The sequence below is a fragment of the Vanrija pseudolonga genome, chromosome 6 (assembly GCF_020906515.1).
Source record: "Vanrija pseudolonga chromosome 6, complete sequence".
In the NCBI taxonomy this organism is placed as follows: domain Eukaryota; kingdom Fungi; phylum Basidiomycota; class Tremellomycetes; order Trichosporonales; family Trichosporonaceae; genus Vanrija; species Vanrija pseudolonga.
Window position 1 is genome coordinate 678385 of NC_085854.1, and position 27897 is coordinate 706281.

General features: G+C 62.3%; 10 protein-coding genes across 11 annotated transcripts; 4 read left to right on the forward strand and 6 right to left on the reverse strand.

Moving 5' to 3' along the window:
• The first annotated feature begins 121 nt into the window (after positions 1-121).
• HOL3 (putative thiol methyltransferase 2) lies at positions 122-1218 on the forward strand. Its single transcript, XM_062774578.1, has 4 exons — positions 122-357; positions 407-555; positions 620-810; positions 857-1218. The coding sequence occupies exons 1-4, from the start codon at positions 216-218 to the stop codon at positions 1131-1133; spliced, it is 759 nt and encodes a 252-aa protein (XP_062630562.1). The 5' UTR covers positions 122-215; the 3' UTR covers positions 1134-1218.
• Positions 1219-1269: 51 nt separating this feature from the next.
• Positions 1270-5008, reverse strand: MSH5 (DNA mismatch repair protein MSH5; the record flags this gene model as incomplete). The annotated part of the gene is made up of 18 exons (XM_062774579.1): positions 1270-1612; positions 1802-1906; positions 1945-2041; positions 2077-2173; positions 2207-2244; positions 2285-2414; positions 2450-2636; positions 2671-2767; positions 2813-2900; positions 2942-3088; positions 3391-3477; positions 3520-3767; positions 3804-3880; positions 3915-3950; positions 4006-4402; positions 4439-4519; positions 4560-4686; positions 4721-5008. 18 exons carry the CDS (start codon positions 5006-5008, stop codon positions 1270-1272), a joined length of 2670 nt encoding a protein of 889 aa, XP_062630563.1.
• Positions 5009-5238: 230 nt separating this feature from the next.
• Positions 5239-8057, reverse strand: pla1 (Poly(A) polymerase pla1). Its single transcript, XM_062774580.1, has 15 exons — positions 7857-8057; positions 7703-7785; positions 7591-7651; positions 7413-7541; positions 7246-7375; positions 7113-7202; positions 7001-7076; positions 6868-6957; positions 6692-6830; positions 6573-6651; positions 6417-6537; positions 5978-6379; positions 5816-5939; positions 5610-5780; positions 5239-5573 (listed from the first exon to the last, which is right to left on the reverse strand). The coding sequence occupies exons 1-15, from the start codon at positions 7862-7864 to the stop codon at positions 5444-5446; spliced, it is 1833 nt and encodes a 610-aa protein (XP_062630564.1). The 5' UTR covers positions 7865-8057; the 3' UTR covers positions 5239-5443.
• A 541-nt stretch (positions 8058-8598) lies between these two features.
• Positions 8599-10270, reverse strand: eca39 (Branched-chain-amino-acid aminotransferase, mitochondrial). The gene is made up of 8 exons (XM_062774581.1): positions 10072-10270; positions 9931-10016; positions 9824-9870; positions 9709-9782; positions 9613-9667; positions 9185-9568; positions 8928-9132; positions 8599-8886 (listed from the first exon to the last, which is right to left on the reverse strand). Exons 1-8 carry the CDS (start codon positions 10177-10179, stop codon positions 8661-8663), a joined length of 1185 nt encoding a protein of 394 aa, XP_062630565.1. The 5' UTR covers positions 10180-10270; the 3' UTR covers positions 8599-8660.
• Positions 10271-12385: 2115 nt separating this feature from the next.
• Positions 12386-15997, forward strand: scw1_1 (Cell wall integrity protein scw1; the record flags this gene model as incomplete). Of its 2 annotated transcripts, XM_062774582.1 has the most annotated exons (3): positions 12386-13023; positions 13082-13881; positions 13952-15997. In XM_062774582.1, the coding sequence occupies exons 2-3, from the start codon at positions 13150-13152 to the stop codon at positions 15995-15997; spliced, it is 2778 nt and encodes a 925-aa protein (XP_062630566.1). In that variant the 5' UTR covers positions 12386-13023; positions 13082-13149. The 2 variants fall into 2 exon arrangements, with proteins under 2 accessions (XP_062630566.1, XP_062630567.1); XM_062774583.1 differs by having other exon boundaries at positions 12386-13881.
• corA (Cobalt/magnesium transport protein CorA) lies at positions 12386-20431 on the reverse strand. The gene is made up of 17 exons (XM_062774584.1): positions 20335-20431; positions 20241-20278; positions 20010-20067; positions 19576-19647; positions 18615-18922; positions 18336-18477; positions 18244-18298; positions 17869-18193; positions 17721-17826; positions 17551-17685; positions 17430-17512; positions 17014-17388; positions 16912-16974; positions 16776-16874; positions 16645-16731; positions 13952-16604; positions 12386-13881 (listed from the first exon to the last, which is right to left on the reverse strand). The coding sequence occupies exons 1-16, from the start codon at positions 20351-20353 to the stop codon at positions 16479-16481; spliced, it is 2091 nt and encodes a 696-aa protein (XP_062630568.1). The 5' UTR covers positions 20354-20431; the 3' UTR covers positions 12386-13881; positions 13952-16478.
• A 173-nt stretch (positions 20432-20604) lies between these two features.
• Rrs1 (Ribosome biogenesis regulatory) lies at positions 20605-21889 on the forward strand. Its single transcript, XM_062774585.1, has 3 exons — positions 20605-20704; positions 20744-21171; positions 21238-21889. Exons 1-3 carry the CDS (start codon positions 20664-20666, stop codon positions 21786-21788), a joined length of 1020 nt encoding a protein of 339 aa, XP_062630569.1. The 5' UTR covers positions 20605-20663; the 3' UTR covers positions 21789-21889.
• A 208-nt stretch (positions 21890-22097) lies between these two features.
• LOC62_06G008060 (uncharacterized protein) lies at positions 22098-22891 on the forward strand. Its single transcript, XM_062774586.1, has 3 exons — positions 22098-22158; positions 22349-22521; positions 22737-22891. Exons 1-3 carry the CDS (start codon positions 22125-22127, stop codon positions 22767-22769), a joined length of 240 nt encoding a protein of 79 aa, XP_062630570.1. The 5' UTR covers positions 22098-22124; the 3' UTR covers positions 22770-22891.
• A 179-nt stretch (positions 22892-23070) lies between these two features.
• CAT2 (Carnitine O-acetyltransferase, mitochondrial) lies at positions 23071-25840 on the reverse strand. The gene is made up of 3 exons (XM_062774587.1): positions 25481-25840; positions 24887-25356; positions 23071-24687 (listed from the first exon to the last, which is right to left on the reverse strand). Exons 1-3 carry the CDS (start codon positions 25535-25537, stop codon positions 23286-23288), a joined length of 1929 nt encoding a protein of 642 aa, XP_062630571.1. The 5' UTR covers positions 25538-25840; the 3' UTR covers positions 23071-23285.
• A 703-nt stretch (positions 25841-26543) lies between these two features.
• LOC62_06G008062 (uncharacterized protein) lies at positions 26544-27573 on the reverse strand. The gene is made up of 3 exons (XM_062774588.1): positions 27102-27573; positions 26871-26994; positions 26544-26749 (listed from the first exon to the last, which is right to left on the reverse strand). Exons 1-3 carry the CDS (start codon positions 27218-27220, stop codon positions 26672-26674), a joined length of 321 nt encoding a protein of 106 aa, XP_062630572.1. The 5' UTR covers positions 27221-27573; the 3' UTR covers positions 26544-26671.
• Positions 27574-27897: the final 324 nt, after the last annotated feature.

The window sequence follows — 27897 nt, forward strand, 5'->3', positions numbered from 1 at the left end:
TGTGATCTGATCTGGCCGCGAGGCAGGCACGCAGCGGGGTAGCGCCGTACCCACTTTCGGCTCTCGGCTACGACCAAGCAGCGGCACAGTGGCCGGTTGTGTCCCGTTGTGACCGATGCACCACCGAGTGACATCAGTCAGGCAGATCCGGCCTCTTCAGTCCACTGAGATCCCCATCCCCTCTCTCATTCTCTCTACCTCTCTTCTCTCAGTGTATGCTTCGCCCTGCCGTCGCGGTATATACTCGCCTCCTGCAAACCTCTTCTCGCCCCCACCATCGCACGCTCCACCCCACAATGTCGCACGCCATCAACCCCGCCTTTCCTGACACGGTGAACGACGTCGACCGCTACTCCGGTACGTCTGCTGCTCCCCACCTCACCCTCGCGCAGCTAACGTCCCCCAGAGGCGTGGGAGGGCAAGTGGGCCACCAAGACGACGGGCTGGGACCAGGGCCACAGCCACCCCGCGCTGCTCAAGCTGCTCGACTCGGACGAGGCGAAGAAGGCCGGCATCCCGAGCGCTGGGCGCGCGTTCGTTCCCGGCTGTGGGCTGGTGCGTAAGCTGGGCTCCGGGGGCAGAGGAGAGCGACGAGCGACGGAGCTGACGCCCCGCGCAGGGCTACGACGTCGACACGTTCGCGCGCCGCGGGCTCGACTCGACGGGCCTGGACATCGCCGCGACGGGCGTCAGCGCCGCCAACGCGTGGCTTGCTGCGCAGCCGCCGCGCAAGAACGCCGCCGAGGTGGTCCTGGGCGACTTCTTCACTTACGACCCGGGATACAAGTTTGACGTGATCTACGACTACACGTGGGTGCTGGTGTCGCGAGTGGACAGTAGACTGACACGCCCGCAGCTTCCTCTGCGCGCTCCCGCCCGCCATGCGCACCCAGTGGGCCGAGAGCATGGCGCGCCTCGCCAAGGCCGACCCGTCCGCGCGCCTCATCACCCAGCAGTACCCCCTCAACGGCAACCCCGTCGGCCCGCCCTTCCCCCTCAGCGTGGAGATCTACAACGACCTCCTCGGCAAGGACTGGGAGGTCGTCTGGGAGCGCGATATCCCCCAGGAGGAGCGCCGCGTCAACTCGCCCCCTGGTGACGAGCGCCTCGTCGTCTGGGCCCGCAAGGCTTAGCCGTGCGAGGAGGATGACTAATGGCCTTGATGGTCACTGAATGAAGCAAACAGGCGCAGAAGTTGGATGCATGCGCGTTGACAGGTTCTACTTGACAAGTCTCCTATTGACAGGCTCTACTGACGACTCTACTGGCTCAGGCAAACGTCACGCTCATGGGGCGCGTACTTGGCGGCCTGGTGCTCGTCGGCCTCACACTCATCGAACGCCCATCTCCCGCAGTGCTCGCCCCAGTGCTGATCGCCACACGCTCTGCCGCGTTGTCCGTCTCAACAGTCGTCGCGACGGCGTCCTCTTCCTGTGCCTCGTCCCCGCCCAACATGTCAGCGAGGGTGTCGAGCACGTCGCCATCCTCTGCGTCCAGGTCCCAGGCGATGAACTTGGCCGCCAGGGATTCGGCAGCTTGGATCTCAGCAATGTCCTCGGCCGTCAGCTCGGTGTCGATGAGCTTGGTGATCTCGAAGTTTGACACGAGATGGCTGTGTGTGTGGTCAGCGGCTGAGCTCTCAACAAGGGTCAGGGTCAACCACTTACATGACCTCGCGCGCGCGATCGCAGACGTGTTTCGGCACACCATGCAGCAGGGCACATTCGACGGCACTGGAAGTGGTGCACACCGTAGGCTCGAGCCTGCCGTCAGTCAGCCCTATCAACGCCATTGTACTCACTTGTACAGGTAGGTCAGGGTGGTGGCTCCCTCTGCCATGATGCTCTTCATATGACAGTAGATGATGGGCAGTGAGTCGTCCAGGAACTGCTGGGTGAAGAGCTCGCTGATGTGAGCTTCTAGCAGGAGGCAATCAAAGCTCACTGGTAATGGGTCAAGACGACCGTTCGAGGGCGCGGGCCTTGGATGAGGTACTCGATCCCGCCGGCGAGCAAACCAGCACCGTCAGTCGAGATGGTCCCTGGGGTCAGCTGCAGACAGCCTAGATCAGCTCACCTTTGCCAAACTCGTCGAGGATCAGGAGAGACCTTGACGTGCAGCCACGCAGTGCTTGTGAAACCTGGCTCAGGTCGATCATGAAGGCCGAGCCGGTCTGGCGTCAGCGTGTCCCAGTCCACCCACTCACCCTCGACGCCGACTCGCGCGTCTGGACTCGAGTGAAGACTTGGTTGGGTCAGCCACTCACTCTATCCTCACTACCTACTCTTGTCGCAGATACCAATCTCGGCCGCCGCCGCGGGGACGAAGGAGCCAATGTGGGCCATGTAGGTGATCAAGGCGACCTGTTTGCCGTACGCCGACTTGCCGGAACCATTGGCTCCAGTGACGACCATCTGATGTCAGGCGAAGCTTGACAACACCCACTCACCATGCTACTGACGTCGCCCGTTTCACTGCCACCCTTGATCATGGTGTCGTTGTGGATGTACGGCCCATCCGGGACACACATCATGTGTAGCAGGTGGAAGCCCTTGCGGATCTTGAGCACCGGCTCCTCCTTCATGACGGGGCGCGTCAGGTCAAACTTGTCCACAGCGCCGGCCAGGCAGAGCAGGCTGTGCGGGTTAGCGAACTCGTGTCGACACCCACCAGTCCAGCTCGGCCAGGACATCAGCGGTTCCGAGAATGTCAAACTCGAGGTCCGGAAGGCGCTCAGCCAACGCTTGAACCCATTCGATCTCGCGATCTGAAAGTCGGGTCAGCGTCAACCACCCCTAGATGCAGAGCCCACCACTGATATTGTTCTCAATGTCGCCAAACTCTGCGTTAAGCTCATCTGTGTCTGGGGTCTTGAAGTACCAAATGTTGTTGGTGGTGAACTGAGGTCAGCGCTAATGCGGTCGCACTCGACAGCGCCTACTGATTCCTCCCAGTCTACTGGGATCAGCCTCGGGTTCAACATGCCGTGCGCGGCCACGAGGCAGCCAAGCTGAGGCAGGTAGATGACATTGAAGTCCTCGCACAGGCCCTGCGGGACACGTTTGCGAATGGCGAGGGCCGCTTTGGACTGAAGTTAGTGGAGCCTGTATCTGTACTCACAAGCCATCCCTCGAGGGCTGAAGTGTCAGTGGCGCTACCACTGAGTTCACTCACATGCGAGGTCTTGCCGCCACTGGTCGAGCTGGTCGTCCACGTGAGTGCGCACGCAGATCCTCCCTTGGTCGGCTGATTCATCCCAGTCGACCTGACAGTCAGCACTGTCATCTCTGCCCACTCACAATCTTTACAATGTCCTCGAGGTACAAACACAGGTTGTCGTTGAGGCACTCGCGGAGCTGCTGTGAGCTGTGTCCTGTCCAACGCCCTCACCTTCCTTGTGATTTCAAGGGACTCGTGGAAGGCCTGAAAGCCGAGCACGGTGAGCTGTTGGATGATATCCTTGGCGGCGGTGAGTCCCTGCGTTGGTCAGCTCTCCCCACCAGTAGACGGGCAACTGACCTCGACGAGACTCTGCCAGTCCTTCCAGCCGGCCTTGCCACTTTTGATGCGCCTGCAGACCCAGTTGAGGTCCTTGATCCGCCTGAGCTCCTTGATAATGTCCGCGCGGGGCTTGGTGCACTCCTTGGATGAGAGCACCTCGACGGCGTCGAGGCGGCGGTTGATTTGCTCGATGTTGATCAGGGGGCGGAGGAGCCAGGTGTGGAAGAGTTTCTTGCCGAGCGGCGTGACCGTCGTGTTGATGACGCCTGGTGTGAGCTGCATACGCGAAGGTCAGCACACACCATTGAGAGACAATGTCGTCGATTGCTGCTGCTTGGACGCCTTGGCGCCAGCGTCGATACTGAGGATGGCGAGGGATCTGGGGTCAGAGACGCCGCCGCCACATCACTCACGTCAAGGCATCCTGGTTGATGAGCATGTGGTCCTCGCTGTGGTGTAAGTGTCGGGTTTCCTTCACGGTTCGCCCCCACCCAAAACACCCACAGGTTCATGCTCTCGACAGCAGTGAGCTCGAAAGGCGTGATCCCGCTCGGGTCCGCGCCGCGCACCTTCGCCAGCTCCTCCAACAACGCACCAGCAGCGCACACGGCCCCAGGTGCGTCAACATTGACGTGGCAGCCGAGCTTGAGCAGTGAGAGGCGGATACGTCCCATGCCCGCGTCGCGCTGGTCGACGTATCCCTGTTCGTGTTCCTGCTCGCTGGCGTCGGACGTGCTCGGCGCCGGGCCGCCACGCCCAGAGTCGGACCAAGTGTACGCGCTCTCGGACACGGCACGCGCGTTGCGCGGAAGTCGCACCGAGCCGAGGTGGTACAGCCCCATGTCGTGGCTGAACTTTGACGGCGTGAGGAGGTCGTATGTGGTGTTGGGGTTCTCCTGGCCTGGGCGTCAGCTGGTTGAAAGGATAGTTAGCTCACAGTACTCTGCCGCCACCTCGACCAACGCATCGGGCGCCTTGCCGCTGAGGAGGATGACTGCCGGCTCGAACTGCTCCATCACTGCGCTGTCAGTTCAAATCTGCGGAACACGTGAACTGACACAAGGCCGCAGTGTCCCATCGATACGTGTCCTTCGTGTCCTCGAGCACGAGGAGCTTGTTGGTCTCGGGGTCGTAGTAGGCCGCCGAGAGGTTGCCTGGTCCGGGCGCATGCAGGGCGAGGTACTGCTGTGAGCTGATGTACATGCTCCTTCCAGCTTACATTCATCTTCTCTTCCTCCTGCTCTTCCTCGGCATGGCCGCCGGGGACAGGGCCGCCGAGGTACTCCCCCTCTCCCTGGAGCGTCGGCGCGAGCGACGACTCGCGCGACGTGATCGACGGGGACATGGACACGCGCGACCGTGCCGGAGGAAGGGGCGGCGGCGGCATGAGACTGCGGTTTCCCCATCCATGTTGGGGACGTGGCGAGGCACGGGCGTAGCTGTCGTCTGTGTAGTCTGAGAGCGCGCTCGCTGGGCGCTTGCCCAGGCTTGACAGGCTCGAGGCCATGGTTGGTGAAGTCGTTGTGCGAGTTGTGGATGAGTGAGTGGGAGAGTGTATGAGAGAGACACAGAGAGAAGAGAAAAGTTGCATGGAGAATACCAAGACGCACCGTGGCCTTCCTCGCCTTCCTCGACCAAGGAAGGCGGTCCGTGCGCACCGTCAGTGTTAGTTGACTGGACCGGTGCCACACTCCACATGCCACACCACCTCGGCACCCGCCCCCCCACCCCACCTCATCCTGTTTAATGACCATGCATGGGGCCCACCATTGTAAGACTTAAAGTTCACGCTAGAAGAAAAAGTACAGCTCATGGTGGTTGATTTGATGTGGAGTCGAGGCAAAGAGAATGCTATATTGAAACAGGATCACGCGGCGCTCGTCGGCTGCCACGAGTGAGAGAGACGTGAGAGAGGAAAGCAGAGGGTGATCAGCACAACACGCTACGCGGTGGCAGCTGCACTGACAGCGCCGTTGGCTGCTGGAGGTGGTACTGATGAAGCGTCATCGGCCGCGGCGCCGTTGCTAAGTGCTAGTGCAGAGGGGTCATCCTGCTGCCCAGACTCGGATCTGCTGCGGTTAGAACAATGTCCGGTAGCATGAACCCACTTTGGCCGCTTGCTAGGGCCGTGGCTGTCAGACGTCTCAGCGCCGTCAGCGGCAGCCTGTGAAACGTTAGCAGATGATTTACCACCGCCCCGTACCTTGTCCTGCCCCCGCTTGCCCTTCTTCTTGGGCTTGGGCTGTCCGTCGGGGAAGACGTAGAACGGCATGTCGGACCTGGGTGTCAGCTGCTGCTCGGTTTCCGCACCCACCTCTTGGCCGGCTTGAGGCACACGCTCATCTCCTGCTCATCATACTTGTCCCAGCCCTGGCAGGCCGAGCAGAATCGCTTACTCGCGTAGAAGAGGTTGAGGACACGGCTCCCTTGGCTGTCCTCTGCGACGAGTTAGTACGGGACAACCGGTCCAACTCACTTGGCTTCTTCTCGATATCGAGTCCTATGAAGAAATTCTTGGTGTAAACCTTCTTGTAGTCCTTGCCGACAAAGTCCTCCTCCTTGCGCTTCATGGCCTCCTCGCTGAGCTCGCCCTGGGAGGCGCCAGCCTGCTCCTCCTCGGTGAGGCAGATGAAGTTGATGGCGACACCGCCGACCTGAGGGTGTGCCAATAAGACGTTGTCGGTGACCTCTAGGTCCTGGACCAGTGTCCTGATACGCGACTCGACAGTGCCGCTCCAGTCCTTGATGCCCTCGGGCGTGGACGCTGAAGCAATGATGTGGACATATGTTCGGTACATGCCGAAGAAGTCGAGGCGGTCAAACAGCTCGACCCACGAAGACCCGGGGTTAGCAGTAATCTTGTCGGTGATCTGGTTTGCTGCGGGGTTAGAAGTGGCTGCATTACTAACACCAACCTCGCAACATTTCGTTCTTGATGATCGTCATGGTAGATGCGGTGATGTTGTGCGTGGAGCACATGGATGGGTAGGCTGGGGTGATGACGGGCATCCTGTGGGCCATGTCACGGCGGTCGGTCTGATGTCAGCGGTCTGGTACGTTCCTCAACTCACCCTTGGGTTCCAGACCTGGTGAGTCATGTTAGGGGGCCCAGGGTCGATGCGCTTCAAGAGCACAGGCTGAGGCCAGCCCCTGGTCTGTCAGCGCCATCAGCGGGGGCGAGGCGACTCACCACTGGTAGTAGATGGGGAAGAATTTGGCGACGATTGTAGACGGCGCAGCGTTGGGGTACAGCTGGCAGATACGGGCAGTGAGGAGCGCCCAGGCAACACCACCAGGGTAGCCCAAGACGTTGGCATAGATACCCCTCCCTGAGGCGTCAGTCCGTGCAGGTGGTGATTGACGTACGTTTGGCCCACAGCCTGATTGTGCGCAGGGCGGTACGGAAGGTGTTAACCTCGGGGACGAGGTTGAGGATCATGTCAGTGACACGAGGACCTGGTGGTCAGCTGGGCATCTCTCAACGCCGACTTCAGCTTACCGTTCAAACTTCGCTGCGACGCATCGTCGACACCACGCAGGATCTCGTCCTTCTCAAGGTCGAGCTTGTCACCAGCCTGCAAGTCAGCATACCGTCACGGCCATAGCCTCACCTCGGGGAGGTTGACGCGCGCGAACAACAGGTCGACCTCGACGCCAGAGATGACCGTCTTCATGACGGGCACAAAGGCAGACTCGACCGCCTGGGTGTGTCAGCTCCGTCCGCACTCCTCTGCAGCTGCGCACCGAAATCTCCGTCACGGCCGGCCAGTCGCGCAGCATCTGCTGGAACTCGCCGAAAAAGTTCTCTCTGTACACGTGCCGGGGACACACGCAGATCGTGTCGATATCCGAGCCGGGGCCGTGGACGCCGAGTCTATTGTGTGAGCTGGGAACGAACAACGAGCACCCACCGGTACGAGCCCGACGTGTAGATGCGTCCGCCGGCCTCGTTGGCGACCTTTTCTGACAGGCCGGCCTTGATCGACACGTCGTGCACAAACTTGGTGACGAGCTGGGCGAGGTTGGAAAGGAGTCGCTCTCTGGGGCGGGGTGTGAGTTGGCTGTTCCTCCACGCTGAAGTCAACTCACCGGACCTTGCGCTCCTGCTCCGACTCGAACTGGTTTAGCGCGACGAGGTCGGCCATCAAGGCTGCAAGGTTAGCGGGAGGGTGATCCACAGAGCGCGGAGGAGACGACTCACCGTCGCTCGCCTTGGTGTCTTCAGGCTTTGGGCCCTCCAGAGTGATGGGCGCTGTGACGCCGAGCATCTTAATCTCTCCCTGGCTGCCATGTGTCAGCTCTACGTCGTGCTGCTGCGGGCGCGTCGCTCTCGTCAGCTGTCTGTCCCCACTCACTCAGACATGATGGAATGTGTGTTGCCTGCAACTCAGACTCTGGCTGGCTCAATGTAAAGGGAGAGAAGGTGATTACTCTTAATGGGGGTTGGTGGGAGCGGGCGACGGTGAACAATAGGGATGCTGTCGCTCTTTTAGTTTGGTGCGGCTGCGGAAAGGCTTGGTTGTGGGTGCGAAGGCGAAGGGGGGGATGAGTACTTTGTGAAGATGAGGAGGGCGTTGGAGAACAACAGATGCTTGCTGCTTGTCGCGGCGGCGCGGGGCAGCGTCGTCGAGACGAGACTCCTCAGTTGAATGACGGAGACCGATCCCTCCACTCACTCCACATTTTGATCCCGCGTCCCACACAGTCGTGGGCTGTGGCACCCACTCTAGCTCCTCCATCGTCCTTCATGCACACATGGTCGAACAATAACAACAGCTGGGGCATCGGGGCTGCCCATGCACTCGCCCCTCCTTGTCCCAATGGGGATCGGGTATGTCTTGAAACGTCGGAGTATATCACCCAGCGACGGCGAGACGAAGGACCCGCCCTTGGTGGTGACAACCCCCGCCGCCGACATTGCCGGTCGCGGTGGCATGCACGAGGGGGGGACTTAATCTGCACGCACCCATGTGTGGGCCGGCAGGGCACCAAAGGATCCCGGTGGCTCAACCTTGTTTGTTGCCCGCCCACAGATCCCAGCACAATGTGGCTCCGCCACGGCACGGCGAGCTCGCACAGGACGCCGCGCCACAGAAGACTTCATTTCAGACCCATGCATGGCAGTGTCTACTCTCTATATCATTACAAATCGTGCACATTTACGCAATGACCTTCTGGCCGTCAACGTCGTGCTCGTGGGCCGACCCGTCCCACTCGGGGACGACGAACGACCAGTCGTCGCGCTCGAGGCGTCCGCGCTGGATGCCAGTGACGGTGTCACGGAGGAGCTTGATAAGGGGGTTGGCGGGGATGTTGTACTCGACGTCCTGGTAGCGAACGAGGCCGACCTGGACCACGACGACACCAGTTCCACAGCCGAACATTCTGTTCATTAGCCAAAGCTCCACGCGGCTACCGCCACTCACCCCTTGAGCGAGCCGTCCTTGGTGCCCTCGACAATCTCGTTCATCGAAATGTCGCGCTCGACAACACGGATGTTCTTGGGCATGCCCTCGAGAGGGAAGGCCTGCTTGCCGCTGGCGTGGTCGTTGAGGAGGGTGATGATCGACTCGCGAGTGACACCGGGGAGGACGATGCCGTTGTCAAGCGACATAGTGACAAACTCGGTGACTGAAGGGGTCAGTCAAGGTCGAACGAGCCACACGGCAGCTCAGTTACTCACCGCCGTCCTTGGCCTCCTTGATGATCCAGACGTTCATGGCGCCGGCCTCGGAGATGAAGTCCTCCTTGCCGTAGCTGTGGAGCCAGAGGGACATGGCGAAGCCGGGCTGCTTGGCAACCGAGACGGTGCCATAGTTGGCACCGAGCTTGTAGCTGCCAGTTCCTCCGGGCCAGGCGCGAATATACTTGTTGCACGCGTCGAGGCGGAGACCGGTACCCTCGGACGAGGCGTAGAGGCCCTTGCCGAGGTTGACCGACGTGACGACGTAGAGGAGGGCCTCGGCAGCGAAGGCGTCCTCCTTGATACCGAACGACTCCGAGGTCTCGAGGAGGGTGGGGCGGATGTAGAGGTTGTCACCGTCACCGGCGGGGACCATGGGGGCCTCTGGGATTTGTTAGAGGAGACGCGCTTCAAACTGAACTACGCACCAAGAGCGACGAGCTTGGAGAGGAGGTCGACGAGCTCGGCGTTATCCCACTGGTCCTGAACACTGTCAGTAAACGCCACAATTCACCGGAGCTTACCGGGAGGCCGACGCGGGCAGCAGAGCGCTTGAGACGGTCAAAGTTCTTGTTGGGACGGAAGAGGCGGAGCTTGCCTGCACGCGTTAGTGGCGCCGTTGAGGCGAGCAGAACCCACCCTGCTCGTCCTTGTAGCACTTCATGCCCTCGAAGCAGGTGACGGCGCTGAGAGCGTGTCAGCTACGTCACACTTGTCGGCGCCGGCCGGAGCGTGCCACAACTCACTACTGGAGGACACCGGCGAGGGGGTCGAACGAGAGGTCCTGACGGGGGCCGATCTTGGGCTGTCCCCAGCCGCTGGTCCTGCTCCACTACAGGTGTCTGTCAGCTGAATGCTCTTGGTGTCGATTCCAAGGCCAAACTCACGGGGATAGTGAGCATGTACCGGCCATAGCCGCGGGGGTCGGTAGGGTGGTCGGCAGCCACGGGGGAGAAGTAGAGGGACGAGGCCTTGAGGGGAGCCTGGACAGTCATTGTGCAGCTGTGTTTTGCGGGGAGATGCAGAAGATGTCAAAGAGAGCCAGGTAACCTTTCTTAAATGACGCCCTTGTTCAATGTTGTCGTGTCCAGGGATTGCAGGGGGGCCACAACGGTCAAGATCCACCCGAGTCAAAAATCCATCGCGGATCATCGGCACCGGTCAGCTGAGCTGGAAATCATAGGCGATGGTGGGGTCTCCACAGTGATAACGAATCACACGTCATAAAAGGGTGAGTTTTTCGGGTCGGCCTCGCCTGGACTCGTGCCGGGTGTGCTCTTACTCGGCCGTTAGTCTCCATCGTCCCAACCTCCCTTGCGCGCGAATCGCACAGAAGACAGGCAGAGAGCAGCGACCAACGCCCGACGACGCCGAAGCAACGCCGATGCCGACGCCGAGGGCAACATCGGAAACGCGCAATGCCTCGGGCATCTCGTCCGTCGTTCAACCCCGCTCGTCCTGGCCGAGCAGTCCCGGCGGCCGGCCGGCGGAGTCAAGCTCCGAGAGCGCGAGCACACTCTTCTCCACACCTTGCAGTTGATATCTGGCTGATCATTGTCTCAGCTCTCGTCTGGTCGAGTCCTTGATCCTCGCGCGAGTGAGGCAGACAGGCAGGTAGGTCGTCGCCCTCGCCATGAGCTTCTGCTTCTCGTGTTGGGGCGCGAGCGCTCACACCAGCCAGCAGCGTGGCGTGTCGTGTGATGACGCGACGGCGGTTGCTGGGGTGTGTGGGCGTGGCGTGTCTTCCCCTTCGACTGTGTCCCTCTTGCCCCGTCATCTTGCTCTGTGAACGCAGCGTCATTGACGTCTTGCGTACGTCGCAGAGCGGGCTCGTCATTTTTGGTCTTCCTCCGACTTGCAACTTGCAGCAGCAGGTCTTGACGGGGACCCCGGATTCTTCCCTCGTGGGTCGTGTGTTTCCGACCGACCTGCTTGCCGGGTGGTGGGTGGCCCGGTGGGTGGCAGAACTCCAGCCTCCTATTGAAGGTGACACGATAGCTTGTTCAGGCGCAGCCAGTGTGGCCCAGCTGCCCGTTGTTTCTAGGTTTGTCCCTTTGACAAGGGCGAGTTTCACCTGGAATCTGGCGCGCTCGAGGCGTCGAGGCGCGTGAGAGTGTTGCCTCCTGCTGCTACATGAGAGGAACAAGGGCCAGCAACGTGGCCGCCACCTGGAGACGCGTTTGGGTATTTCCATAATGCCGGACCCTGAGAGGCATCCGGCCTGGGACCCTGAAGGAAGGGCATGGGCAGTGAGTGCAGACTGCTGCCGTGCCGTTCTTGCCGCATGCAGCCAGCCAGCCAGAGCGCGCTAGACGCACGCAGGCAGACAAGCGGCGGCGGGCAGGCGACCTGAACCCTAGGCCCTTTTTCTCAGTGTTGTTGCTGCCGTCTCGTCGTCGCCGCCGCTGCCGCCACCCGCGACGCCGTACATGAGGGCGTGCGCGCTGGCGTGCTCGCGCGCCCAGGCGCGTGCAGTCAGTGATCAGGTTACAGCCAAAGCCCAAAGTAAATAGCTCATCCTTTGCAAGCCAAGCACACAGGGGAATGTGAGAAGGGGCAAAGGCAGAGAGCAGGCTGCTCGCTCGTCTCGTCGGTCGTGGTCCTGGGCCGTGCCGCCGCCGCCTCCGCCGCGCCGGTTCCCTTGTGCACCACCGTACACGAACTATTGCCACCGCCGCCGCCGCCTCCGGCGAGCTGCCTGCTGCTTGTGTCGAGTCGCCGCCCTGCCCGAGTTTTGTCAGCCTGGCTACTTGCAGCCAGGAATCAAAGTGAAAGCCCAGCCCAGGCAGGCGATGGGCGATCCAGCGCTGTCCAGCCGGGCTGCTCGTTGGCTCGATTACACCGGTGCCGCTGCTGCCATACAACTGACGACTGGTGCTTACTTGCCCCCCCTTGGCCTTGCCTCCCTCGCCGCGCGCCCTCCCACCCACCCACACCTTCCCTTGCCTTTCGCCTTCCCTCTCGTACCCCCCTCCCACCCTCCCCCCCTTGCCTTTCCCCCCGCCACTCGTCAACATAGCCCATAGTAATCACTACGGTGCACACACACACGTCCCCTCCCCCCTCCCCTCTCCCTTCCCTCCCTCCCCCCCCCCCATACGACACACGGTGTTGTGTACCTTTACCAACCTCCGTTGTAACAACACTTCGTCGTCTCCACCCATCCATCCATCCTCACACCTCCCACCCACCCACCCACCCCCCCACTCTCGCCTTCCTCCCCTTCTCTCACCCCTCTCACTATACCACCCCCCTCCTTTCACCGTTTATTGTTTTCGATCACGCATTCACACCCACACCTTTTGCCCACTCTACCAACAAACGACCATCCCATTCGGCCATCACACCAACTCCCAACCCACCACAATCGCGCGCGCGCCGCTATCGCTTGCTGCAATCATCCATCTCACTCTCTTGCTCTTGCTCTTGCTCGCTCGCTCGCGCCCGCCCAGCCTCGCCCTGTCCAACGCCCTCGCCCACGGCTCGCTTATCGCCACGACGCACGGCACGCACACGGACATCATCGCGGCCCATCCTCACAACCCCCACTTACCCACCCTTCCCTCGTCACACATCCACATCCACAACAACATCCACCCAACGCGCTCGTCCTTCCATCCACCCTCCCTTTCAAGTCAAAGTCGCGATCCCGCTTCACCGATTTACACGCTGGACGAGGTCGCGTCGTGAGCAATCCGCACAGTCACTGGTACACGACCGTCGCGACCGTGCGCGGGAGGGGCAAGAGTAGAAGCAGAGGAAGGATTCAACCACCGTCGTCGAGCGTCTTGTCGACGACGTTGGCACCACCATCATCAGGACAACCTACGCCTGTCCTTGTAAATCAGACCATCCACCGGCGCATCCATCGCCTGCTAAACTCTACCACATCCACAGTCCGCTTTCCGGCGGCACAATCCACCTCGTAAACACACAACCCTCATCACAACAACACTACTATCATAATGACCACCCCACCGTCTTCTCTCCCATCTCCGACACCGTCCTCGGGCTCGTCGGGGCAGCAGCACAAGCCTCAATCCTTTTCGTCAATAGCTGCCCTCCACACGTCGTCGGCGTCTAGCACCTCGCCACCGTCCTTGGCCAGCCAATCTGTGGGTGCACCTGGCGACGGTGCGCCCTCTCGCGAGACGTCGTTTGATGCCTTCTCGGACGAGGCGCAGCAGACTCCTCCAGCTGGCTCAAACGTGTCTGGATTCCACAATGTCGCGTTTCTCCCCCAGGTCACCGCGTCTCCTCCGCCTCATGCTCCTCCCTACGTGCCACCAGCACAGCACGCCATGGCGCCGGACCCGATCCACTCGCTATCGCTATCTGGGCAGGCGGGCTCCGTCTGGGCACCTGGATGGCGCCCTGGCCCTCCTGGTCCGGGACCCGGCTATGCCCACCCACAAGGTGGCTATGGGCGAGGAGGTCCCAACGGCCACCTCACTCACCAGCTTCCTCCAAACCCCCTCGAGGCGTACGGCCCAGGATCTCGTCAATCCATGACGTCCACGCCAGGTGTTGCTCCCCTGGGCAGCGCTAACGGGGACCCAACACGTCGCACGGGCTCTCAACCCGGCGAGCCCCGCGACCGTCGCAGAGAGCGACACCGTGAGGAGGAGGGTCGTGAGCGTGAAGATGAGGAGGTTATCAGCACCATTTTCGTTGTTGGTTTCCCTGACGACATGAGCGTGAGTTCAAAGGATGGCAATGACCGGAAAGGAGGGGAGGGCCAAAGAACAGACACTGATACGCCCATAGGAGCGCGAATTTCAAAACGTCTTCACCTTTGCGCCTGGTTTCGAGGCCGCGACGCTGAAGTTCCCCTCTGGCTCAGCAAGGAGGGAGCCAGCTGCCGCTGCCGCTTTACTTGCCGAGCTCCAGCACTTGGCAGCCAACCAGGGTGGTGTCCCTGCGGGACTCTTGGGCTCTGAACACCCAGACCAGCCCCTCGACGAGTCGTTTGTTGGCATGAACTTTGGCACCCAGTCGTCGTCGGCCTCCAACACGCCCTCGGCCGCCATGTCATTAACGCCCTCTGCTCCATCTGGAGCTACTCTCGGTGCCGCAAACATTCCCCCATCGGTACCACCGCGTCGCCAAACCATTGGCTTTGCGCGCTTCAAGACCCGTGCCGATGCGTTGGCGGCCCGCGATCACCTGCAGGGACGTCGCATCGACACCCTCACCGGGGCCACCCTCAAGGCTGAAATGGCGAAGAAGAACTTGCACACCAAGCGTGGCGTGGGAGGAGACGACCTTGTTGGTATCCTTCTCCGTTCTGGTCGTCTGTCTCAGCTGGTGAACCAACAGGCGCAGGCTCAACAAGCGATCGGTGGAGCACCCGGAATCGGCCAGCCAAACGCCGCTGGCCCTATCGGTGCTCCCGTTGTCGGCCTCAACACCGGTGCTGCTCAATCCGCCAAGGAGGCCTGGGACGCATGGCCAGCACCTGCCCAGGCTGGATCTGACGCCAAGGTGGACAAGCTTGCCCAGTCACAACGTGCGCCATCCGCTCAGTCCACCACCTCTGGTTCGCCACCCCTCTCGGTCAAGTCGCCGAACGCCCGCCCTACTGACAGCAAAGCCCTGCTGGCACTTGCTGAAGAGGCTGACGAGCTCGAAGGCTGGTCCGTCGGCTCTGTTGGACTCGGTGGCATGACTCTTGACTACCCTGGTGCACCTGGCGGTCCTCGTTCTGCTGGAGGTCCTGGTGGGCCTTTGCCCGTCGGCGCCGGCATCGCGCCACCCAACTCGGCAGGTCTTCAGCACGGTGCTATCGGCTTCAACAGCGGAGGCAGCGGAGCCGGCTACAGCCAGTACCCGCCTGCCATTGGCAGCTTTGGTGGTTCAGGCCCTCAGGACGGGGTTGACCCCCGGAGTCTGGGTATCGGTACCAACATGAACCCTGCCGACCAGAACCCCCCGATCAACACACTGTACATTGGCAACCTCCCCGCTATTTCGCCTCCCACTCACCCTCCCAACTTCCTCGAGGAGAGCCTCCGGGCCTTGTTCCACCGCCGCCCTGGCTTCAAGCGCATGTCGTTCCGCCAAAAGATCAATGGCCCAATGTGCTTTGTCGAGTTTGAGGACATTCCTTTTGCCACCCAGGCGATGCGTGAGCTCTACGGTAACACGCTCAACGGCCTCGTCAAGGGCGGTATCCGCTTGTCCTACTCGAAGAACTCGCTCGGCCAGCGCGGAAACTCCCACCAGCAAGGCGTCAGCACATCCATGTTCGGTGGCATCGCCCACACCGTCGCCCTCGCTGGCATGTCGTCTGGTCCCTCTGGCAACCAGATGGCTCCCGGCGCGCCAGGTGGTGGCTTCCTCGGCCCCTCCCCGCCTGTCCCCATCGGCTCGTCGAGCAGCACGGCGACTACGCCTGGTGCAGACCCCCGCCGACCCAGTGAAGGGTCGTCATTGTCCCCAACAGCCCAGCCTTTCAATGCACCGCTCCCCAACAGCTCGCCTCGTTCTCAACGGTACTATGGTGGTGAGCGTCCAGCTGGCACTGGAAGCGGCTCGCCACCGGCCAACATTCCCGGCAGTAACCAGCAAGAAGCAGCTGCCGCGGCCTTCAACTCGTTTGCACCGTCATCCGCCTCGCAGAGTGGCTTCTCGCCCGTCTCGTCTCCGATCCGGACGCCGGCCTCGCTGGGCTGGGTCTCGTCCTCGAGTGGTGGTGGCGCCTCTGGCGGCACCTATGGCGCGTTTGAGGCCTTTGGAATGCCTCCCCACGGCTTGCCGTCTTTGAACGGTGCGGCCAGTGCATGGGGCGCCAACGCTCCAAACGCGTCGTAAACCATGTCGCAGCGCATATCTTTTGGGTCTTTTACACTACAAGAAAAAACAACAAAACCACAATGCCAAAGCACCATCACCAACACACAAAATCTGCGCGCATAACCAACCACCACCAGCACCACCTCGTCGTATACACATTGCACCAGTCTCCCAATCCATGTCCACCTGGGTAACAACCACCAGGGGTCGTTAATACACTGTCTTCAACGCCACGTCTCTCTGCCATTGAAATCTTGCCAATCGCACTCCGCAAACTTCACATTTCATCACCCTCAACTCCCTTTGCCGCTCGTGCATGCATGTCTTGGCGTCACGACCACGTCCATCTCATCCCCTCCATTGGCACCAACCGTCTTGCTCTCTTCATATTTTCACATAGCGATAGCCTGTTCCATTCGCGCCCATCCCCGTGGGTTTGCGCCACACCATGCATGCTTCGGCCCGTAGACGATGTACACATCAGCAGCTATGACGACGCTCAGGCCTCTCCCTCGAGGTGTTTCTTGGCTTCTTCGGCAGCATGTGTGGCTGCCTTTTCGCGCTTCCACCTGTCTACGCGGCGATGGAGCGTCTGGGCGCCAGTGACAATGTACGAGTAGGAGAACTGGGACGTCAGCGGTGGTGTTGCTGTCTGCTGCACGCACGACAATAAAGAAGAGGACGGTGCAAGGCCCGGCAACCTTCCAAAAGTAGTTGACATTGTTGTTGAGGGCTTCAAAGTCGATAAAGTTCTGGTGGGTGAGCGAGTGTGGCGGCCTGCGGTTGAGTCTCTCACCATGCCAAAGTAAGATGCGATGAATGTCAAGGGCAGGAACACGACAGTGACGATGCTCAGCCGCTCCATCGAGTTGTTGGTGTTGAACGAGAGGACGTTCTGGCGGGTCAGACTCGGCCCACAGCCTTCAACCCACGAAAACATAGTCTGTCAAGTGGTCGCACGTCGCCACAAACTGGTCGGCAGAGGACACGACCATCTGGTCCGTCAGCTCGCCCTACTGCCCATCGCGACGTACCTCGAGATGGTCGATCACGTCGTTCATGTACATGCGGGCCATGGGCGAGAAGTACCCCGTCGCCTTCTCCTCCTTGTCATCCGCGGCAGCCGCGACAACGGCCGCTTCCAGGCTGATCTGGGGCACGAGCGGCGAGTGCACGCTCGGCACGGGCGAGTGGCCCGGCGACGGGGGGTGGTGCCGGCTCGGAGGGGGCCCGTCGAGGCGGGTACGGCACGCCTGCGCGCCGCGGGGCAACGTGAACGCGCCTGCGGCCGCTGTGCGCTCTGCGTCTTGGTCGCGGATCACGTAGCATACGTGCAGGAGCGACGTGAGCTGCCGTCTGAACCGGCTCAGCTGCGCCTGGATGATGTGTAACCTGCGGACGAGCTCGAGCTGGCGCGGCGTCAGCGGTGGCTTGGAGGGCGGGGACATACTTCTGCGTGTACGAGCACGCCTGCCTCCGTCTTGAGTATCTTGACCTCGAACGTCTGCATGATCTCTATGGCGAGGTCGACGGCTGCGTATCAGCATTACTGTCACAGAGCGAACACTCACTTATATCCAATATGGCATGCGCGAGCATGCTCGCGTCGCCTGACCGGCGGAGGATAGAGTGCTCGTCCTCTAACCGCTCATAGATGGGTTCCAGCGCCTCGTGGATCTCGTACGCGGAGAGCGAGATGAGCGTGCCTTTGGTCGTCAGCGTGCCCCTGCCGCAAACCCACCGTCATGCATCATGAACACGCTGATGATGCCTTTGCGCACAGGGATCATATAGGACGCGGAGAGCGGGTCGATAAAGTCGCGGCGCGACGGGAGCTCGATGCCGTTCTGCCGCCGCGTCAGCTCACCATCCCCCTTCGTCCTCCTCACCTTCTTGTACAGGCTGAGCGGCTCGGGAAAGCTAGGCTCAAACACGTTCTCCACGCCCTCTGGGAGGCGGATCTGCCCGCTGCGCTGCCACGGCCACCAGGACGCCCCGTTGGGCGCGTGCCCTGCCTCTTCGAGCGCGCCTGCGGGCGGGGTCACGCGCTCGCCGTCCTCGGCCCCTTGGGTCGCCTTGGCTAGCGTCTCGAGGTCGGGCCGGTGGATGTGGTGCACGAGGATTTGGAGGTACAGGTGGTGCTTGTAGAAGTCGATCTTGGACCGCGGGGAGCGGTAGGACCGGAGCGCGTCCTCCACCGCGAGGGGGTGCAGCCTACGCGCGTGTGGTCAGTCACGAGTGGCTCGAACAACGACCACACCCACTGAAACTTCAATGCAAGGGTCTTCATCACCTCCCAGTTCTGCCCCGAGACGTGGACTGGCGTCAGTACGCCCCCTGGCTCGACGGAACTCACTCCATCGCACGCCGACCGGCTTGCCGTCCACTGCGGGTCGCTGGCCGGCACTGCTGTCCAGCCATGAGGCGAGGCGCGTGCCGGGAAAGTCGACGCGGACGTTGGTGTCCTCGGCCTCGGGGTTGGACGAGTAGTCGACGACCTGGGGAGGCGTTAGGGCGTGGCAGCGGACCACCATCCTCCTTCTCTCTCCCCCACTCGCTGGAGGCCACCACTCACAGTCACATGCGTCCGCCCTCTCAAATGCCCGTACGTCTCCTGGTCCCGCGCGGAGCGCACATCCACGCCCGGCTCGTCGCCAGTATTCTTACCCCCCGAGAGCCACTTGTACCGGGGCAGGGCACCCGACGAGCGCCGTCGGACAGGCGGAGGAGGCGCGCGGCGCGCGTGCGGCGTGCCGAGGGGCGTGAATGTGCCCGGGGACGGCGCGTCCGAGATCGGCGGGAGCGCCGTCGCGCCCGTGAATGGCCGGCGGAAGTGCACGCGGTCTGGGCTGTGCGGGGGTGCCGAGGTCGGTGCCGTATCGACGTTGTACAGCGTGAACCTGCGCGCTGCGGCCACGGCGAGCGACTGGCGCCGGAAGCCGTCTGGGGGTGGTCAGTGAGGAGGCCGTGGGGGAGGAGCTGGGCTGGGCTGGGGAGACGCACGCCTTGGGCGCGGAGGCGTGCCCGGCGCAGAGGTGTCCTCGACGGCCGACTCGTCCATTATCCGCGGGGTTGTCACGGACGAGATTGTTGTGAACGAGTTGCTCGGCGAGGTCATGGACGTTGTTGTTGATGGGAGACGGTTGGGGGTGACGTCAATTTATGGGACGGAGGTGGGGGTGATGGGTGTCTGCTCTGCGGTAGATCGCGGAACGATAATTACGCTATGGTGAACCCAGAGGCTTATCTCTGGAACTCTTGACAACTGCTGTCTGCTACGGAGAGGCAAATGTGCGGCGTATTGAGCAGAAGCACGAAGCACAGCGGCACAGCGCCACGACCTCCCACGCCACTGGCGCCGACAACCTGATCCACACCACAACCTTGCGCTCGCTCCCACCCCACTCCATCCGATCCTATGCATTCATGTTTTGAGAACAGATTTAGTCCTTCTTGGCGTGGCCCTGTATTCCAGCAGCGCAGAGAGTGGAAAGCGGCGAGAGGCGTTGACAATCGTTGAAGAGCGGGAAGTGGCCGAAGGAGATGAGCGCGCACAATCGTCAGCAACGTTCCACCTGCACACTGGCCACAAATACTGACGCGGGCGTACTGGATGAGCTGGAAAACGGAGCCGCCAACCGAGACGCCGAGGAGGCCGAGGTAGGCAGCTGTTGTGGCGTGGCGTGAGGCGGGGGCGGCGGAGGCGTTCGGAAGGGGGAGGAGGTCGGGATGTGTCGGGGGAAAGCGAGTTGGGACAGTCACGAGTCGTCGTCGAGAGCAATGCAATCACGAGTGAGTGGGAGTGGGCGTCGGCGTGGGCGTGAGGCAGGGGAGAAGCGGCGATGATAAGAGAATGCAAGTTGGCGAACAGGGGTCGAGATGAGGTCGAGATCGCGATGCGCCGGGAGGAAACGGCAAGGCCATAGCGGTCACCAAGGTAGCGAGCAGCGGTAATCGAACGCGGAGGGAGGAGAGAAACCTGGTCAGCACGTTCGTCCCAGATTAGACTCGGCGCCGCTGCATCACGCACCGAAGTAGACCCTCGAGCGGGGCTTGCGGAGGTAGACGAGCTCCTTGCCGGCACGGCTCTGCGCGCGTCAGTAAATGGTGGTCGGGTTGGCGTGTGGTGCCGGTTCGCGTCCATATCTGTCTCTCTTGCCGTTCCCAACAGCCCCAGTAACACCGGGCGCCGCTTGGCCCGACAACTTGATCGACAATCGCGACGACTCGGGCATCACACGTCCGTCGTCGGGATACCCACCTGGAGGTAGATCTGGCGCTCACGGATGTGAGGGGTAGCTGGGCGAGTCAGTCGCGGGTTCGTTGTTGTGTAGTGCGCGCGCGCGCCAACGCACCGGTCACGGGCCAGGACATTGTTTCGGGTGTGGATGAGTGGTGAGGTTTGAGGGAGGGAGTGTAGTAGAGTTGGCCGTGGTCGTCGAGGACGAGGTGGTGTCGCACGCAGGTCAGCCCTGGTTGGTGGTTGGCTGGGTGCAAGGCCTGCAAGTCGGAGCCACTCGGCCAGGCGCTGGGTGGGAGCAGAGTTGGTGGGATCAAATTTCTTTTCACAATTTATTCCCATTAATCCCACCTCCATCTTTGTGAGATTTCAGTGACTGGCAAGTGGCCAAGTCGAGTGACTGACTGCAGCTGCACCCCTCCAACAGCCACCACAACCACCACAATGGACGTCTCGCAGCAGCTGGCAGAGTACGAGGCATCAAAGTGGGTGGAACTGCATCGGCACCGCTGACCCGCCCTCAGAACGATCGACACGCTTGCGCGCGCGACGCCGGTCGAGCTCGACACGGGCCTGCTCGCCGCGTACGACACGGTGCCGGTCGACGCAGACGAGTACAAGGCGCTCGACCCGCACCTGCTCGCGTTGACGCTCACGTCGACTCAGGCGCTCGTCGCCGGCCTGTTCAACCTGCCGACCATCAAGTCGGAGAACGGACCGATCGCTCAGCTCCCCGAGCCAGTGTTTGTGCTCCCCCGCGAGAAGCCGCTCCCCAAGCCCAAGCCGCTCACCAAGTGGGAGCGCTTCGCCAACGAGAAGGGCATCTCGCACTCCAAGAAGGACAAGAAGGTCTGGGACGAGGAGCGCCAGGAGTGGGTCAACCGCTGGGGCTTTGGCGGCAAGAACAGGGATGGCGAGGGCCAGTGGCTGCATGAGTTGAAGGCGGGCGATGGTAAGTGCCGCGTGCAGCGAGCGAAGCGATCGGTATGTGCCCGACTGAAGCTCACACTTTCCCTAGACGGATCCGTCGACCCCCGCGCTACTGCCCGTGCCGAGCGCAAGGCCCGCGTGGCCAAGAACGAGCGGCAACACGCGCGCAACGTCGCCGAGGCGGCTGCCGGCGGCCCCTCGCCCCTGTCGGCACTCAACCGCAAGCCGCAGTCGGCCGACGCGTCGCAGTCGGAGAAGAAGACGGCGCGCAGCGTGCGCAAGGCCGAGCTCGAGCGCAGCATGCTGGTCAGCAAGACCTCCACGGCGTCGCTCGGCCGCTTCGACAACAAGATTGAGGGCGAGCCGCGCGCCAAGGGCATCAAGCGCAAGTTTGAGTCGACGGTGGGCGACTTCAAGGCCGAGAAGGACAGCGCCATGACGCTGCTCGGCAAGATTGGCGTCGCGGAGGGCAAGAAGGCGCCCAAGAAGGGCGGCTCGGGCGTGGCGGGCGGCGTCAACGTGCGCAAGGCTATCCGCCACGAGGAGCGCGCCGTGCAGCGCGCCAACTCGATGCAGAACCGCGGTGGGCGGGGCGGTGGCCGCGGTGGTGGCCGCGGTGGACGTGGCGGCAGAAAGTAGCGGGGAGGTTGAGTGGCGGAGGAAGGGGCGAGTGGTGGCACGGAGCGATCGCTCGCGCGACACATCGCGGGGCATACCATGTATGTATTTCATTCTAGATGCGGAGACGTGCACGAGCGTAGCTCGTGCACGGGGTGCAGCAGCACGCTGTGTTGAGCATAGGCTGCCCAGAGCAAGCTACGGCGACGACACCATCACCACCTAACTGATGCTTAAAGGGGTGCCCGGATAAGTCCCATCTCCGCCTCTGACTTTTCCGCGACCACCACCTCCTACTCTTGCCGTCGATTGACCTCGCGACGTCGAACAGCCCAACAACAACACACACACATCAAAATGGGATTCCGGTACAGGGTACGCCCCACGAAGCGTGAGTGCACGAGCGAGCGGAGCGAGCGAGCACAAGCTGACGGTGTGCTCCTTCTTTCTTTCTTCACTTCACGTCGACGTCTCGGGTGGTACATCAACCTTCTTCAATCTCGGATCGTAACCTCGCCTCGTACCCACCCAACCCGCGCCTCGCACGCTCGCTGCGCTCGCGTGCTCGCTTCACGCCACAGAGGCCGCCCAGACCCCCTGCGCGGCACAGCTCACGACCCTCCTCGCGTGCTTCGCGACGACGGGCGACCTCCGCGCCGGCGTAGAGGGCACGCAGGGCTGCGCGGCCGCCGCCAAGAACCTGCATCTGTGCATGGCGCAGCCGTATAAGAAGGGGTCGGGCGCTACGCCGTCGGTGAGTGCGAGCCCGCGGAGCGGGCGAGCGGTGGGGGCGGGGTGGGGGGCGGGGGGTGGGTGGGAGGGACAGATGTCGTGAGCGGAGCCGGAGGCGGAGCGAGAGATGTCTGCTGGACGAGGAGCGGTGGTGCTGAGAACGCGGCGAGACGAGACGAGCCGCCCCCTCGCCAGCCCGAGCCACCCACAACGAACACCCACTCACACCCACCGCAGATCAACTACCTCCTCAGCAAGGTCCGTCGATAGACGCGCTGCTAGCGCCGGGGTCGTCGCCTCGCCCAACGGCGCAACGCCGCATGCCACACGCCGCACGCACACGCGCACGCCGGCCGTTCCATATTGTATACCATGCACTGCATCGCTCGTGAGGCGGGGAAGGCGGGGTGGTGGCAGGTTGGATGACAGACGGCGGCTGTGAACATTGCTCGTGGCGCCTCCGGACCTGGCTTCTTCCAGGCACCTTGTCAATAAGTACTTACGCTGCGCCTCAATATCCCCCCAGCACCGCTGCCTCCTCGCCCACGAGCGAAGCGAGTGGGCTCGTCGACTCATTCGCAACTCTGCATGACAATGCGCAATACAATCCAGCTACGCCTTCGTGATGGCCTTCTAACCCGGCTCTATGGGTTGAGCCGCTGGTACCCGGGATGTTCAGTTGAATAGATTTTCTAGAAAGAGTGTCGTGGGGCCGTCTCTCAATATGACAGCTAGCACTGGCTGTGGCTCAAACTCGTGCGCTGCGCGCACTCGTACTCGCCCCGCTTAGAGCTTGGCCGGGGCAGACGCCTTGGCACGCTCCAGCATGCCACGGACATCCCTGGCCGCCTCCTTGAGCGCCTCGGCAAGCGTGTGGGCATCACCGTTGAGCGTGGTGATACCCCAGCAGAGCTTGTCGTCGTGGATGGCGTACGACAGGCCGTAGCCGTCGGGCACGACCTCGCCGTAGCCCCAGCCGTCGAGGTACTTGGAGCCGAGGTTGGACGTCGAGAACTCCCAGTGCGACGACTTGGAGAAGGCGGGATCCAGGAAGATGGCGGGCATCTCCTCGTCCTCACGGACGAGCTTCTTGAGGCCAAAGAGGTGGCGGTCGACACCCTGGGCGTCGGCGGCCCAGGCAGAGTACTGGCTGTGGCGGGCGGCGGCGGCGCGGAGCTTGGCGTCACGCTCGGCGTCGGTGGCCTTGGGGTCGAGCATGGCCTCGCAGAAGGCACGCGACTCGTTGGAAGCCGAGCGGATGACCTCGGTACGGCCGAGAAGGAACTTGCGGGTCTGGCACGACTCGTACGTCACGGCCGGGCGGCCGTGGAGCTTGAAGAAGGCAAGCTGCTTGACCATCTGGACGTAGGCGTCGGGCGAGACCTTGAACGTCTTGATGAGGCCCTTGCCATAGTCGTCAAAGACAACCATCTCGAGGTCCTGCTTGGTGATCTCGGCACCAAAACCCTTCTGCGACTTGGTAATGTCCTCCTTGAGCTTGGCGTCGAGGTCAAACTTGATCTCGCTCCACTCAATGGGGCCCTTGGCGCGCTCAGCCTCGGGAAGCTCGAGAGGGATAACACCCTTGTCGAGCGAAGCGAGGACGAACTCGTTGAGACGGAGAGTAGGGGTGCCGTCGAGCATCGAGTGCTCGCCATTGAAGCCCGACTCGCCAGTCTCGTCGACAATGAACTGGTGCTTGTCGAACCAACGGTTGTGGCCCTTGGTCTGGGGCTCGGGGGTGTTGCCGCCGGCCCAGTACGACCAGGCACGCTCAGTGTCCCTCTTGGGAGCAGCTCCGCTGTCGAGGTCGACAAGGAGGATAGCCGAGTCAATGTCAATGATCGACTTGGTGTTGTTCTTGGAAACAGAGAGGAGGTGGCGGCGGAACTCGGTCCAGACGTCACGGTCGTCGGCAGTGAGGACGCCAATGGGCTCGCCGGGGCCGGCGGCATCGGCGGCCTTCTTGATGTCGTTGAGGGCGGCAGTGATCTCGCTGGCGCTGCGGCCACCAACCTCGAGCTTGTAGTAGCGGTCGTTGCGGAGGACGACAATGTGGTTCAGGTCCTTGGGGTAGGCGAGGGGGACGTCGGCGGGCGAGGTCGGGACGCGGACAGCGTTGAACAGGTAGTGGTACGAGTTCATGCAGAGGGGCTGGCCCTTGACCTTCTCGGGCTCGAGGCGCTCGCTGTGTGTGTGTCAGTGTATGCCATCGCGGATGCGCGGATCGAGGCGGGTTATACGGGTTTGGGCTCGCCGCAATGCCGCATCGCCGCATCGCGCACATCGCTCTCGCCCTCGGATAACCCAACCCACGGATCGGGCTGGCGCAGCGGCAGGCCCAAGCCACGATAACCACTCGTCCCCCGAACGCCAGCTCCACTCACGAGTCGACAAGCTTCTTGAACTCGACAACGGCGCGGACAATCTGGGCAGCACGCTCAGTCTGTCCAGCGCCCTTTCCGAGACCCTTCTTGTGGATGTAGAAGTAGTTGACGTTGGGGATCAGGCGGCCGCGGTAGCCCATGTACGCGGCGTCGTTCCACCACTCGGAGAGCCACGAGTCCTTCTCCTCTGCGCGGGCCTGGAGACGCGCCTGGAGGATGTGCGCGAGGTCGCTGTCGGCAAACTGGCGCACGACCTGCGCCGACTTTGCGTGCTCCTCGCGCGTCTGCAGGGGGAGCAGCGACTCGAGGTACTTGTGGAGCGTGGCCGCGAGGCGCGGCACGGGCAGGTGCGGGATCGTGCTCTGGCTCGCGTACAGCGGCTTGTCGGTGCCGGCGTTGGCGCGCTTGGCGCTGCTGCTGACGGCGCGGGCGGGGGCGGGGGCGAGCTTGACGGCGGTCATGTTGGTCTGCTGGTGAGGAGGAAAAAAGTGTCAGTAACAAGACACTAGCGGAAAATCACGGCGCTGGCGGGCGTAGAGGGCGCCGATGGTCGACAACGCCCACAACGCCCAACGCAGTGTGGCCCCCACTCACTCTGAAGGCGCTCGATGCCAGCCTGGTGGTGGTGCGGTTTGCTTTGCGAGCCAGCATATGACCCGGGTGGTGAGGAGAGAGGAGGTAGGAAGCAACGACGACGACGAGTGATATCCCCACTGAACTTGCAGCTTGCCTGGCCTGGCTGTGGCTCGCTCGCTCGCTTGGTTACCGTGCGTGTGCCGCCTTCCGAGATAGACTGCCGAGAGGCAAGGACTGGCTGTAGACGGGATCAAATCGTTCCGGAGCTTGGCCCGGGTGTAGGCAGGTGGTTGTTTGCTGACGGCGGATGAATGACGGAGACGACGTCTATCGGCGCACGGAAAACGGCGCTAGCTAGGGAGATGCAAGAAAAAAAAAGTCAGGAGGCTTCACCACTGCAGCCCTCGCGGCCACTGCTTATATCGCGCCCATTACCATGCAGGCGACGCAGGCCGACGCCGCGTGGCTGGCTGTTGGGGACAGCGCCGACAGAGTATGGCTCGCTGGCACAGCGCACCCACCGGCAAGAGTTAACCGGGAGCCCAGGGCGCCAGGACCACCCAGCCAGGGCTCGCTGGGTGGCTGTCGGCGCTGTCGGGCTCGTCGGGCCAACCAGCGTGTGGCCTGCACACGCCATACAACGAGCACCGCACACGCCGCACACACCGCCGCCGCCACCACGATGCATGGCGACCCACGGGGAAACTCGTCGCCCCATTCCACCAACACCGCTGCGAGTCTTGCTTGTTACTTGCCACAAGCGACACGCAGCACACATCGCACACACCCACACACTCGCCTATCCCCACGAGCCGATGGGTGGCCCCACAGAATCAGTCGTCGGGACAGTCCCACCGCTGGCGGCGTACGCGAGTTTCACTGACTGCTGGAACGACGCCTGGCTACTCGTGAATGCCGAAGGCACCAAAGCCGAGCGAGCCAGCTGGCTCTGGCGGCTCTGGTCCGTCGTTTGCCGCGGAGATTGCGACCGACGTCATGCGGTCGTGTGCGTGTGCAGTGGCTGCATGCTTCCATGTGGCAGATGCATGCTGCTGCGCCCAGTGCCGCCGGCACTGTTAGCGTCGCGTCCTTGCCCGCAGCGGTGCGTTCGCTCGCGCTCATCATTGTCCATCGGCGAGCTACTAAACTGCTGCTACTGCAACTGTCCTTCTGCTATGGCTGAGGCCACTGTTCGTGCTGCGACCCCGCCTACGCGAGCGAGCCGCCAAGCGACTCGACCACGTCCTGGGTGTAGTAGACGGCGTTGCCGTCGGGGTCGGTGTAGGACTGCGAGGGAGCGAGTGAGCGAGCGGCGGGGGTGAGCGAGGAGGGGAGCGAGAGGGTAGCGTGAAGCAAAGACGCTGCCTCGCGCCCTCGCAGCGCTACGCGCCGCTCGGACACCACTCACACACGACACGCGCGCCTTGGTATCGCAGTTCTTGCCCGAGTAGTCGCAGTCCTCGAACAGGGCGCCAGCGTACGTGTTGCCGTCGTCGATGGCGGGCTGGAAGTCGGCGCAGGTGGAGGTGAAGCTGGGGCGTGAGCGCGTGAGCCGCGCAGCGGCGAACGGGCGGGGCGGGGCGGGGCAAGGCAGCGAGCAACGGGGTGGGGTGGGGGGAACGCCGCGGGAGACACTCACCTCGCACCCCACGTCGTCGCGTCGACACAGGACGGGATCGTGACGAGCAGGCGCGAGTCGATGGCTTTGGTGCCCGCCAGGGTGGCGATGAGGATGAGCGCGGCGGTGGTGGTCTTCATTTTGCGGACGGTTGGGTGAGGAACGCTGGTGGGATAACGACTGCGTCGGAGCTTACTTATAGCTTGTGAGCAGCCGCCTGTTTACCATCCTCGCCCTCGGTCTCGGTCTCTCCCTCGCCCTCGCCCTCACCCCCAACGTCTTGCCCGAAGCCGTCGCCCGCCCATCGCCCCCCGCCGCCCATCACTCCCTCGTCATCGCCTCCGGATGCGCCCTCGCTATCTCCAGTTCCATAAATACTTCTGGCGCCGATCGAAGCATGCCAGTATGACGCAGTAGCGGGCAACTTTACGCTGCCCGTCTCGGGACATGTGTGCATTACAGGAATTGGGTTCTAGTCACAAACCGACCAGTGTATGAATGTCAAGTGCTGTACAGTGAAGGCGCGCATGGGGGCGCTGGTGGGGCGGGCTATGGATACGTGTGAATGTGGCATTGGGGCCAGTGGCGGGAGGACCAGTGTGGCATGAAGTTGTGCGGGCCTGGTGGCATGAAATTATGGGGGCATTTTGCGGCGTGAAGAGACGGAGGCGCGAGGGCCTATGGTTGAGCAAATGCGGTGCGTCAAGTGCTGAAGTGCTGATACAATGCGTGAAATGAGAGAATGTGGGGGAGAGTAGGAGGCTCAGACGAAGTGGTTCACGTCCGAGCTCCAGGACGACGGCGGGCTCGGCTCGAA